Here is a 14558-nt window from a genome sequence, read left to right on the forward strand (position 1 = left end):
TCATGAAACATACACAAGTTATCAATAGCCGAATCGATCAAGCGGAAGAAAGGATATCAGAGATTAAAGAAAAACTCAATGAAATAAAGCAAGAAGACAAGATTAGAGAAAAAAGAGTGAAAAGAAATGAACAAAGCCTTCAAGAAATATGGGACTATGTGAAAAGACAAAATCTATGTTTGATTGGTGTACCTGAAAGTGACAGGGAGAATGGAACCAAGTTGGAAAACACTCTGCAGGATATCATCCAGGAGAGCTTCCCCAACCTAGAAAGACAGGCCAAAATTCAAATTCAGGAAATACAGAGAACACCACAAAGATATTCCTCGAGAAGAGCAACCCCAAGACACATAATCATCAGATTAACCAAGGTTGAAATGAAGGAAAAAATGTTAAGGGCAGCCAGAGAGAAAGGTCGGGTTACCCAAAAAGGGAAGCCCATCAGACTAACAGCAGATCTCTTGGAAGAAACCCTACAATCCACAAGACAGTGGGGGCCAATATTCAACATTCTTAAAGAGAAGAATTTTCAGCTCAGAATTTCATATCCAGCCAAACTAAGATTCTTAAGCGAAGGAGAAATAAAATCCTTTACAGACAAGCAAATGCTGAGAGATTTCGTCACCACCAGGCCTGCCTTACAAGAGCTCCTGAAGGAAGCACTAAACATGGAAAGGAACAACTGGTACCAGCCACTGCAAAAACATACCAAATTGTAAAGACCATCAATGCTATGAAGAAACTGCATTAATTAATGGGCGAAATAACCAGTTAGCATCATAATGACAGGATCAAATTCACACATCACAATATTAACCTTAAATGTAAACAGGCTAAATGCACCAATTAAAAGACACAGACTGGCAAACTGCATAAAGAGTCAAGACCCATCAGTGTGCTATATTCAGGAGACCCATCTCACATGCAGAGACACATACAGGCTCAAAATAAAGGGAGGGGGGAAGATTTACCAAGAAAATGGAAAGCAAAAAAAAGCAGGGGTTGCAATCATAGTCTCTGATAAAACAGACTTTAAACCAACAAAGATCAAAAGAGACAAAGAAGGCCATTACATAATGGTAAAGGGATCAATTCAACGAGAAGAGCTAACTATCCTAAATCTATATGCACCCAATACAGGAGCACCCAGATTCATAAAGCAAGTTCTTAAAGACCTACAAAGAGACTTAGACTCCCACACGGTAATAGTGGGAGACTTTAACACTCTACTGTCAATATTAGACAGATCGACAAGACAGAAAATGAACAAGGATACCAGGGCTTGAACTCAGCTCTGCACCAAGCAGACCTAATAGACATCTACAGAACTCACCACACCAAATCAACAGAGTATAATTCTTCTCAGCACCACATCACACTTATTCTAAAATTGACCACATAATTGGAAGTAAAACACTCCTCAGCAAATGCAAAAGAATGGAAATCATAACAAATAGTCTCTCAGACCATGGCACAATCAAATTAGAACTCAGGATTAAGAAACTCACTCAAAACCTCAGAACTACGTGGAAACTGAACAACCTGCTCCTGAATGACTACTGGGTAAATAACAAAATGAAGGCAGAAATAATAGATGTTCTCTGAAACCAATGAGAACAAAGACACAACGTACCGGGATCCCAGGGACACGTTTAAAGCAGTGTGTAGAGGGAAATTTATAGCACTAAATGCCCACAAGACAAAGCAGGAAAGATCTAAAATTGACACCCTAACATCACAATTAAAAGAACTAGAGAAGCAAGGGCAAACATATTCAAAAGCTAGCAAAAGGCAAGAAATAACTAAGATCAGAGCAGAACTGAAGGAGATGGAGACATGAAAAACTCTTCAAAAAATCAATGAATCCAGGAACTGGTTTTTTGAAAAGATTAACAAAATACATAGACCGCTAGCCAGACTAATAAAGAAAAAAAGAGAAGACTCAAATAGACGCAATAAGAAACGATAAAGGGGATATCACCAATGATCCCACAGAAATACAAACTACCATCAGAGAATACTATAAACACCTCTACACACATAAACTAGAAAATCTAGAAGAAATGGATAAATTCCTCGACAAATACACCCTCCCAAGACTAAACCAAGAAGAAGCTGAATCCCTGAATAGACCAATAAGAGGTTCTGAAATTGAGGCAATAATTAATAGCCTACCAACCAAAAAAAGTCCAGGACCAGATGGGTTTACAGCCGAATTCTACCAGAGGTACAAAAAGGAGCTGGTACCATTCCTTCTGAAACTATTCCAAACAATAAAAAAAGAGGGAATCCTCCCTAACTCATTCTATGAGGCCAGCATCATCCTGATACCAAAACCTGGCAGAGACACAACCAAAAAAGAAAATTTTACACCCATATGGCTGATGAACATCAATGCAAAAATCCTCAGTAAAATACTGGCAAACCAAATCCAGCAGCACATCAAAAAGCTTGTCCATCACAATCAAGTCGCCTTCATCCCTGGGATGAGAGGCTGGTTCAACATACACAAATCAATAAATGTAATCCATCACATAAAGAGAATCAATGACAAAAACCACATGATTATCTCAATAGATGCAGAAAAGGGCTTCGACAAAATTCAACAGCCCTTTATGCTAAAAACTCTCAATAAACTAGGTAATGATGGAACGTATCTCAAAATAGTAAGAGCTATTTATGACAAACCCACAGCCAATATCATACTAAATGGGCAAAAACTGGAAGCATTCCCTTTGCAAACCAGTACAAGACAAGGATGCCCTCTCTCACCACTCCTATTCAACATAGTATTGGAAGCTCTGGCCAGGGCAATCAGGCAAGATAAATAAATAAAGGGTATTCAATTGGGAAAAGAGGAAGTCAAATTGTCTCTGTTTGCAGATGACATGATTGTATATTTAGAAAATCTCCATCGTCTCAGCCCAAAATCTCCTTAAGCTGATAAGCAACAAACATATGAAAAAAAATGCTCATCATCACTGGTCATTAGAGAAATGCAAATCAAAACCACAATGAGATACCATCTCAACATCAGTTAGAATGGTGATCATTAAAAAGCCAGGAAACAACAGATGCTGGAGAGGATGTGGAGAAATAGGAACACTTTTACACTGTTGGTGGGAGTGTAAATTAGTTCAACCATTTGTCTAAGACAGTGTGGTGATTCTTCAAGGATCTAGAACCAGAAATACCATTTGACCCAGCAATCCCATTACTGGGTATATACCCAAAGGATTATAAATCATTCTACTATAAAGACACATGCACATGGATGTTTATTGTAGCACTGTTCACAACAGCAAAGACTTGGAGCCAACCCAAATGCCCACCAATGATAGACTGGATAAAGAAAATGTGGCACATATACACCATGGAATACTACACAGCCATAAAAAGGATGCATTCATGTCCCTTGCAGGGACATGGAAGAAGCTGGAAACCATTATTCTCAGCAAACTAACACACAAACAGAAAACCAAACAACATGTTCTCACTTATCAGTGGGAGCTGAACAATGAGAACACATGGACACTGGCAGGGGAACATCACACACCAAGGCCTGTCAGAGGGTGGGGGGGCTAGGGGATGTATAGCATTACGAGAAATACCTGATGTAGATGATGAGTTGATGGGTGCAGCAAACCACCATGGCACGTGTATACCTATGCAACAAACCTACACATTCTGCACATGTGCCCCAGAACTTAAAGTATAATAAAAAAAATACATATGGAAAAAAATCATATTTTCATAAGAATTTTATTTTTTAATATAAAAATAACTATCAAAAAATACATTTCAAAAGCACGCATCTTTGTCAGAAACTTTATAATCCAGTGAAAATAATATAAAATCCATGAGAAAAGCATCAATTAATAACAGGTCTTAAAAATATTTCAAATAAAATGGCCTAATTATACCATCAAACAGAAAATACCAATTGGGACACCATCTAGAGGAAGGATAGAAAAAAACAGGCTAAGGAGAAGTCAGGTCGCCATAAACTGCACCTGGGGGAAAGAGCTGATGAAGACATCTCCAGAGGACTGAAGCAAGAAATTTAGGGACCAGGAGGATTTTGTTCGAGGTCACATACCTGGTAAGAAAAGACATAAATCCCTCTGTTCTCAGAAACTACCAGAGCCTGTTTTCCAATAATTTCTTGAAGGCTATTTCTAAGTTCACTCTCCTCTTGGTAAGATGGAATTAACTACAGGGAATAGACCAAAAACCATCCTTTCTGACACCTCTGCACCCCAGTTAACCTTTAAAACTCAATTAGGTATATATTCTTTTAAGACCTGCCAAAAATATCCCCTGTGATTTTAAGGCACTGTTATACCAAAAAGTGATTTTAACTCTTACCTAACATCTAACATTCTTTCCAAGAAAAATCATAATCCACAACAGAAAGCTACTTCAAATAACACTTACGCAAAAAGTGTTGTGAATGATTCCATTCAACATGTCAATCAATGAACGAATGATTGTAACAGACTAATACAAAGTCACCAATGTGAAAGCTGTCACCACAAGGACTGGGGGATAAAAGGACTAAATGAAGATGTCAGTAAAGACAATAAAGATATTATAATTTTGCCTTATTTACATTAAACCAGCTCAAGAAAAGTAGAAACACAACTTGCTCTGTTTCCCATGGTATGAACACCAATGTCTTATATACTTTTTAAAAAAATTTTACTCCCAGAGAAGTGTGTTCATTGCGATTATCACCAGCACTTGAGTTATTTACTAAAATTCACCTCTGACAACTATCATACAACTTTAGGCAGGCTTAAGCTACTTTGCTTGGCCTAGAGAGAAGAGCAACAAAAAATTAATGAGATAAATCTGACACTCTCCGTGTTTTATAAAATAAGTGTAAGCAATGCTTGAGGGTGGAGAGTACCAGGGGGGAAAAATTAGAAAAGCAAGAAATAAGCATCAGGAAATCCAGTGTTTCAAGACTAGGTCAAATGTATCACTGAATTGTCAAGTACTGGTACATTTACACAAATATTAAGGCTTGATATGGGCAGCAGGATAGGGCAGGATAAACGGTATAATAAAGTAACCACAATTTATCATTCAGTATAAATTTGTATGATTACTATTTATCACCATGAATATTCTGATTTAACATATTCTTGATCAAATTTGTTACCCAATAAAGAACAATTTCTAGAACACTAAGATTGTTTAAACTGTTACAATGATTATAGGTAAAAACCTTATTTCTCTATTCTCATAGAGACATTCAACTCGGCTACATAATACTGGCCTTACTGAATTGCTGGAGTATACAGCAAACATGCTATATTTACTTGACATGCAACCAAAATTTGACGTACATTATGTTTGAAAATTGGGGGAGAGGTACATATGATGAAATTTTAACTATTTCAAAATAAAACCTCTGTTTTAAAGCCTGAATGAACCATAAGACTCTTCACTCAACAAAAGATCTTTCATTATGTTAACAGACTTTACAAAGCACTTCCTATATGACAAGCATGATATTAGATATTAACAACTTGCAGAGTTTCTTAATAAAACTTTGATGTTATGGTATGAGCGATATAAGGGGTGCTAGGTAGAGAAGAAAAAAGTTTACTTCCCCTAACTGGCTTAATGGCTGCTAGAAGTATTAACTGGCAGAATATCAGTATGCACAGGATTGCAAGGCCTACAGATCTTTGAAGACAGTATGCATACAGCTGTAGAACAATTATCAAATTATCAGTTTAATGGCACTTTACAATTTGTATAAACTTATTACTTTACAACTTCTGCTAATAACCACCCAAGCAATACATAAGAAATTATAGACAAGCTTTGCATAAAAGGATAAGAAGATTCTGAGATTATTAAACACATTTTTAAATGACATTCAGTAAAGAAATTAAATCCCTTACTCTTCCTTGTTGGTTAGAACACTCCACACAGCTGACTTGGATGTTTCCATGCTTAGCACCAGGAATGATCTGTACACATTCAAAGTCATTTGCCAAAATAACAATATCACAGCCTGATCCGTATGCCTAAAAAAAAAAAAAAAAAAAGTTTTACAATACATAAGATATGTAACTCTTGAACTCTTATTACAAACTATTTTATCTTAGATTTTATTGCCATTACAAAGTATACCTTGGGACATTTTACAAAATAGTTAATATAAGAATATCAATTTCTAAATAAGAACATTAAAAGTCACATTAAAAAAATAAACTGATGACACTCCATGCATTATCATTCAACAACTGTTACTAATAGGAAAAGGGTTCTTCCAGTTCTTAAACAGAACAGCCTCTGTTCCTGCAGGTCATAAATCATTCTGTTTAGACTTTCTCTCCAAAGTTCATCTCAGCAAACCCTAAAGTATAAAAGCTCCATCTAAAAATACTAAGACATTGAAGACTGCAACTGTGTTCCCAGGGTTCAAACCAGGCTTAAGAAATATCAAGACAGAAATCAGGCATGCATTTTCCAACACAATTCCACATGCCTTAAAGAGCTAGTTAAATAGACATGAACAACAAAGGCAGAATTACATGCACTAAGGCAATGGCTAAACTTAAATGCATCAGTGACTCAAATGAATCCATAACGCAGCCTGCCTCCAACATCCACCATCCATCCCCAACATCGTCAGGGTTGAGGGAGGAAGGAAACCAATCCAAAGTTGTTTTACCAAAGGTAAAAAAGTCAAATAAAATAGAAAATGAACGAATTTATATGGAATATTGGGCAAATACCACCATATGATCTGGAAAATAGACTACAACACAATTAAATTGTTGGGAAAATTCCCATGTCCAACTCTAATGAGTAAAAACCACACATTTCTTCCTATTGCAACACTTCTTGCTGTATGCTATTTCAGTTTTACAACTTTGTTGAATTTTATGACATAAGGGTCAAAGAGTGGGGACATATTTCTTCTTCCAAACTACTTATGATTAAATATTCAAAACAACCTAACAACCCAATTATCAAAAGAAAAGCTCCATTAAAAGCAAGATAGCTGGGTGCGGTGGCTCACGCTTGTAATCCCAGCACTTTGGGAGGCCGAGGCGGGCGGATCACGAGGTCAGGAGATCGAGACCACGGTGAAACCCCGTCTCTACTAAAAAGACAAAAAAAAAAAAAAATTAGCCGGGCGTGGTGGCGGGCGCCTGTAGTCCCAGCTACTCGGAGAGGCTGAGGCAGGAGAATGGCATGAACCCGGGAGGTGGAGCTTGCAGTGAGCCGAGATCGCGCCACTGCACTCCAGTCTGGGTGACAGAGCGAGACTCCATCTCAAAAAAAAAAAAAAAAAAAAAGCAAGATAAACATAAAACTTATGAAACGGTATTTTCCTCACTGTTTCCACACCCTTGAGCAGTGTGGTTATGACCTACAAAATAGAGGTATCCAATAGCCAGGGCTGACATGTGATGACATCTGAATCAGTGACCCATGCCCTGAAGGGGTCCATATAAGGCTGCTAATGGAAGAGGGAAATGAAGATAAAGACCAGACAGGAAGACATTACTTCTACTAAAACTTCCAATGTTACCAAAATCCTGCCGTAACCACTATATAAAACATCTTCAATAAATGTGTTTATAAAAATCAAAAAGTTCACCAAAAGAAAAGCAAAGACAGAATTTTAAGCAAGAAAAATATGGAGAAAATCACTCACAGGAGGAAATGATCACTTACATTCTTATAGACAAGGCAGACTTGATTATACCATGAATTCAGGAAAGCCAAACTGAAGGGGAATCTTGAGTATATGCAGAAGAAATGTTTGGATCACCATGCTAATTTTTAAAGTATAGTATTAAAATAACAAAAATCATCTTACACTTGAGTAACAATTTCAAAATTTCCAACGTGCCTTATATCATTATCTCAGCAAAGTGGATTCATGGAAAAAGCACAGACTTTATCTAGTTTGAAATCACACACACAGTTTTCAGTTTTGGTTATGCCATGCTGTGCTATCTTAAGAAAGTTATTTAAGTTCCCTAAGCATTTCCTCATGGTAAAATGAAGCAAATAATACTTGTCTCTTAGGATACTTGTGAAAATTAAAATGGAAAATTTACACAGTCATTCAAGAAATAGAACAGTGCACCAAGTCTCGAGTCTGGGCTAGGGACTGAGAACACTAAAGTACAAGACATGGTCCCAGTTACTCTAATGGGGAGATGACTAGGCAAATTACTAATTACAACTAAATGACAAACTGCCATGACAGAGACAGTCATAAAATACTAGAAGACAGAAGAAGTACTCAACAAGTGTTGGATCACTCTCTCTTCAATCTTTGCAACAAACCTGGAGGGTAGATATTATCACTGTATAAAGAAAAATTCAAGTTCATTAATTTGTCCAAGATTACAGTTACTAAATGCAAAGTGTTCAAACTCAGGTCTTTACAATTCTTACATTCTTTTCCCTACATTATATATCAAAAAGACATAAAATATTCCAGATAAATATTAGTATACTTTGTTTCTCTAAAGATGTGCCATCCCTAGCAACTAGTGCTACTTGAGATAAATTCACTCTTACGGCTCAGTCACTGAAAAGGCTTTTTACTCTTCCCTAGATAACCATAATTGCCTGATGTTTTCCAGAGAATGTGTACTATACTCCATTTTTCTGATCTGGCAATAGTTCAAAGTGGATGCATCAAAATCACCTAGAAAACCTGTTAGAAACCCAGACTGCTCAGTTCCACACCAGACTTTAAATTAAAATCTGCATGGATAAAATAATTTGGCAATATCTATCAAAATTTTAAGTACAATATACCTTTTGATCAAATATTCCCTATTTTACCCTATAAGTATATGTACAAAAGTTTGCCAAAATATATGTAGGACATTCAGAGCCTCAGTATTTATAGTAGCAAAAACTGAATATAATCATACCACTCATCAGTGAGGAGTAGTTAAATAAATTACTGAATTACACTGGAATACTACACAGCTACTAAAAGTTAAGAGGCTGGGTACAGTGGCTCATGCCTGTAATCCCAACACTTTGGAAGGCCAAGGCAGGAAGATCACTTGAGCCCAGGAGTTCAAGAATAGCCTGGGAAACACAGTGAGACTTCATCTCTACAGAACATCAAAAAATTAGCTGAGCATGGTGTCACACGCCTGCAGTCCCAGCTACTCGGGAAGCTGAAGTGGGAGAATCACTTAAGTCCAGGAAGTCAAGGCTGAAGTGAGCTATGATTGCACCACTGCACTCCAGCCTGGGTGACTAAGTGAGACCCTGTCTCAAGAAAAGGAAAAAAACATAAAGTTTAAAGACCACTGGTTTAGAATGGTCTCAAACCCCCTACCAAACTAGTAATTCCCATCAAAATGGAACAACTTATGTCTGGTGCTAGTTTCCTGTTGAACCAGAGTTAGGGAATGCCTACCATTTTATATAATAACCATGATTACTGCTAGAATGGAATCTCTTAAACTACTGCACACTAACAGCTTGAAAAAGTGCACAGGGGCATTTTCTAAAGAGTCTAATGCATAAGTAATCCAAATGTGGAAGAAAAAGGGACTCATATAATCAGTCAGTACTGAATCACATGCATTCTGTAACTGAGGGCCCATGAGATTCTAACGGCTTTAAGGCATGTTTAATGTCTGTCTGGTTCCCACTATACTGAATGGTTCATCAGAGCAAGGACCTTACCTTGTCCTTGTTTACCATTGCGGTCCCAACACCTAGCACATAAGCAGCTCTCAATAAATAGCTGTATAATAAATAAATTATTAAAGTCTTCCTAACCGAATGTCTGGCTCCAGAAGTCTATGTACCTAGAAACTTAGTCAAAGAACATGGAGTTGAAACACTGACACTGCCTTGTTGCTAATAATTTGGCCAACCTATCCTCACAAGCTTAAGAAAAGAGGGAGAGATTTTGACTGATTTTCCAGCTAACAGTATCAACAAATGTAGAAGATCTACTAGAAGAGAATCTACCAAAGCCTTCCTTATAATTCACCATTTACTGAACACCTACTATGATCAAGCTGTTTTGCTAGGGTCTTTACAAAAATTATCATTATCTTCACAGGCCTGCTTTTGAAGACAGAGAAACTGAGGCCCAGAAAGGGTAAGTAATTTGCCCTAGTTCACTGAATGAGGATTCATTTGCTTCACAGTAAAGTTCCTGCTCTTTCCACTGCATTGCCCTACCTCTATTCCATGAAGAGCTTGTTGGTGCTAGAAGGAGTGTGTTCATTTTTGTAATCCCAATTAATTTACCACATCATGGAGCACAGAAAAAGTATTCTGTAAAGACCAACAGTTTATACAAAATCTATCATTTACTCAAGATTCCCATTCTCTCAATTTTAGAGAGATCAAAAATGATTTTGTTCCATTCTTTTTCAGAATCCAGTTTTACCAGAGGAAGAATTTATAGTGCAGGAGGAAAATAGGGTGTTCATTAAGACTACAAGCAAATACTAAATTGACCCCAGAGAGTATGGATGTGGGCTCCTTTGTGTTAGATAAATGAAATACTTCTGACTAAGCTAAGTTAGTAAAGTTACTAAACTAACCTCTTCACATGTGGGAGACAGGCCACAGGATTATTATAGGGAGGCAAGGAAAAGGACAGCAAGCCTTTTCTGGAGAAATGGAATCCCTTGACCAGATTATCCCTCCTTGGATTCTTTGTACAGCTGACCTGTGCCAGAGCACAATATACCAGTGTCCTGCTCTTCTAACAGTACTGACCTATAAAACACTTTATCTTGAAATCAAGGATATGGTTCAGCCCCTACACACAGAGAAGGCCCAAGAAAAGAGGAAGGGTCTTAGAAAAATTGCTTTCCTTCCATTCATGTGGGAGGATTTGTTTTATAAAAGGACTAAACTGTTTCTCTGATGATAAAGAATGATTAGCTGATATTAGTAATTCACAGCTAAGAGATAATTCTGTAGCATAAGCTGTTACATCCAAAAAAAAAAAACTTTAAAAATATTAACCCTCACTTGTTATAATCCTATTCTTAAGAGACCAAATCCATCCTATTAGGAAAGAGAAAAGTATTCTCTGCTTTGAACATTAAAACTAAAGTTTTCAACCCGAAGTCTAACAGACGTAAGTCATAGATGGCCTCAGTAGGTCTCTGAACTCCTAAAATTTGTATTTAAAGTTGTGCGAATGTGTTTCTTTTCTTTGCTGTGGTACTATTACCACAATAAAGATATTGCTGCTTTCTTTAGAGCAGGGGTCCCCAATTCCTACTACCAGTCCATGGCCTGTTAGGAACTGGGCCTCATAGCACGAGGTGAGCAGTGAGTGAGCCAGCATTACCGCCTGAGCTCCACCTCCTGCCAGATCAGCGGTGGCATTAGATTCTCATAGGAACACAAGCCCTATTGTAAACTGCACATGCTAGGGATCTAGGTTGCATGCTCCTTATGAGAATCTAATGATAAACATAATGTGCTTGAATCATCCCAAACCATCCCTCTCCCTCACCCCTCGCTGTAGACAAACTGTTTTCCACAAAACCGGTCTTTGGTACCAAAAAGGTTGGAGACTGCTGCTCTAGAGGGTTTAATGTCCTCATGAACAATGCAAACTTTGAGATCACTGACAACTACTGACAGATGCGTCTAAATTTAAGAGACAAAAAAAGCACTGATAAGGAGCATTAGGCATGTTGAGAGGTCTTTTAATATGCAGTGTGAAGAGGCATAACACACTCATTCAGTCTTCTCTAACTTTAGTTTTATATATAATTGTCTTAACTACATTATTTTCAGAAAAGAAAACTAATACTCTAATCCCACAAACACTGTTCTAATTTCTCCAATTTCCTTTATGTCTCAGATAAATTGAAGTGGAGAGCAACAAAAGGAAAACTTTTAAAAAGCTTAAACAAACATGACCACATTTCCTATGAAACTATAGCATGCAATAGATTACATTAGCATTTACTATAGAATAGTTGGATGTTTTAACATCCCAGAAATTACAGGGTCAAAGTTTGAGATCATTGACAACTACTGATATGTGTCTAAACTTCAAAGACCAAAAAAAAAAAAAAAAAAAAAACCCTGATAAATCAAGGTGTATTAAGCATGTTGAGAGGTTTAACAAAGCACTATAATCTTACCAAGAATACTATATCAAGAGTGTTACTATTAAACTCCCACCTCTCCCTGGGAGTGAGTTTTGATCAATATAAATATGTCTGCTTTTCTACCGAAGAAGGCACATTTTATTAAGAGTTAGAAAAATACTTACAAGAAGGAGGTACCATTTATTAAAAACCTACTGGGTGACAGGTATTATACTATTTTCATTCTATATTCCTAATCTTTCTTTCAAGACTGCAACAATCCTAGAAGTTGGTTATTAATCCCACTTTAATATTTTTGAAAATGGAATTTCACAGGATTTAATCAAATTCCTAAGTCACAAGGTAAATACATGACTATAATTCAAACTCAGCCCTCTTTACTGTTTTTTCCACTTCACTAATGACATTTTTCTATCGTTTTGTTTTCTGTTGCTCAAATTTTTTGCTCTTTATTAGTTAATTACATTTAAATTCTTCACTTCTGCTGTGATCTTTGCTCATAAACAAAAAAACTAATAGGAAGGCAGGGTTGTCTGGGCTTTGATGGTTACTTGGCTGTACCAAGAGATCTTACATAAAGAGTCTTAAGAGGCCAATGCTGACATATGAAAAATCTTACAACCAAGAGGACAAAACACAGATTAACAAAGATTTCCCAGGAAAACACCCATTCCTTCTCTCCATTTTAGTCACCTAATTAAAATCCTAGCTCTTTATGATACTCTCAGAATTATTCATTTCTAAAAAGGACAAATAGATTTCCTTATTAAACACATTCCTGATTAAGCAAGAAATTTCACAAGTCACATATCCATTGAAATCATGTACAAGGTAAATAATGCACATAAAATGTTTAATATTAATGTTTTCGGTAACAAGATTTTCTTTTTCATAGAGGAAATAACACATATACTAAATTTTAAAATTAAATAAGAAAATGAAGTCACCTTCTCATCCTTTTCACCCTTCTTACCCCTCCCCTCCTCATTCCCAGGAAGCAATTACTTAATAATTACCTATGAACCCTTCCTGAAATGTTCAATATATAAAAGTATATCTTTTATATATTTTCTTTCAACATAAATAGGATCATGCTATACACAATTCTGCCACTTATTTTCCTCTAGTTAACAATGTATCTTGAAGAACTTTCTACATCAGCACAGAAGAAATTACTTCATTCTTCTTAATAGCTGCACAGTATTAATATTTCATGTTGTGGATTTGCCATAATTAATTTTGGTTGTTTCCAGTCTTTTACTATTTCAAACAATGCTTCGATGAATATGTATGTATAGATGATATATGCGTATGTGTACAAGAATCCCTACAGGATAAATTCTAAGATATAATATGCTGGATCAGTGACTAAAATTAATTGCAACTGCAAATTGTCTTCCAAAAAGATTATAGCCCCAAGGTGTATAAAAGTACCTATTTCTCCACTTACTCACTAACCCCAATCATTATCAAATGTTTTAATCGTTCCATTCCAACCTGACATCTCCCTGTTCTAATCTGTATTTTTATTAGAAGATAAGCATCTTTTCACATATTTATCAGCCATTTATCTTTCTTTGTCTGTAAACTGACTATTCATATTATTGGTCCATTTGTCTTCCTGCAGTTTTCACACCTACAAACAAACCCTTACCATTATTAACTCCCACCCACCACCAGGCACCGCCAACTCCGAGATACATAAAACTCCTATCATTGGGATATAAGTCCACACTATAGTAAGAAAAGCGGGGAAGGGGTAGCATTTGAATAAGTTCTTTTGTCCACATGATTGAGAACACACTTTACTGATATCATTCAGTTATTCTAACTGCCCAAAGTCCACTCGAGAGTGTCGAATAAGCAAAATAAATACATGAAAAAGGAACTAAACAGTATGAAGAAAGCTCAGAGCAAAAGTTTAACCTAAGTCAGTGATGAGTACGGAAATGTTGGAAATAACCTAATAACGACTGCTTGCGTGATAATCAAAGGGACTGTTCCTCTTAGAAACAAATCGTAACAGAAAATGCAAAATTCACAAAATTGATACAAGTAGCAGTAGAAAAAAGCAAAGCTGCGGGTGGTATGTTGAGGGAAACATAGGACAAAGCTTGACTACAAATATGTAAAAACAAAAATCTATGGCCAGAAAAAAACAACAGAAGAAAACTTAAGAAAACATCCTAAGTGTTTATGAGTAAGTGGTAAAAGGCAAGATGATTTCAACTTTCTTCCTAACTACTCCAAAACAGCAATTGGCCTGAAAGAAAGAACTTTCTTTATAAAAATAAAATTTTAAATTTAGACTTTAAAAACAGCAATTTAATGTTACTAAAAAAACTAGCCAATTTAGATAATTTACTTATAGATGGAATTATAACAAACTTCTAAGTACTAAGCTAAAGAGAAACAAACTTGTGGTCCAAACTAAGTCTATTTATATAC

At 36.3% G+C, this 14558-nt stretch overlaps 1 protein-coding gene across 11 annotated transcripts in view; it reads right to left on the reverse strand.

The window, feature by feature from the left end:
- DMXL2 (Dmx like 2) overlaps positions 1-14558 on the reverse strand; it is a 175312-nt gene that overhangs the window by 115748 nt on the left and 45006 nt on the right. For all 11 annotated transcript variants that reach the window (XM_058427167.1, XM_032174147.3, XM_032174146.2 and 8 more), the window contains exon 2: positions 5919-6044. In XM_058427167.1, coding sequence (XP_058283150.1) covers positions 5919-6044 — 126 coding nt within the window. The remainder of the gene's footprint in view (positions 1-5918; positions 6045-14558) is intronic.

The sequence above is a fragment of the Hylobates moloch genome, unplaced genomic scaffold (genome assembly GCF_009828535.3).
Source record: "Hylobates moloch isolate HMO894 unplaced genomic scaffold, HMol_V3 SCAFFOLD_14, whole genome shotgun sequence".
Taxonomy (NCBI): Eukaryota; Metazoa; Chordata; class Mammalia; order Primates; family Hylobatidae; genus Hylobates; species Hylobates moloch.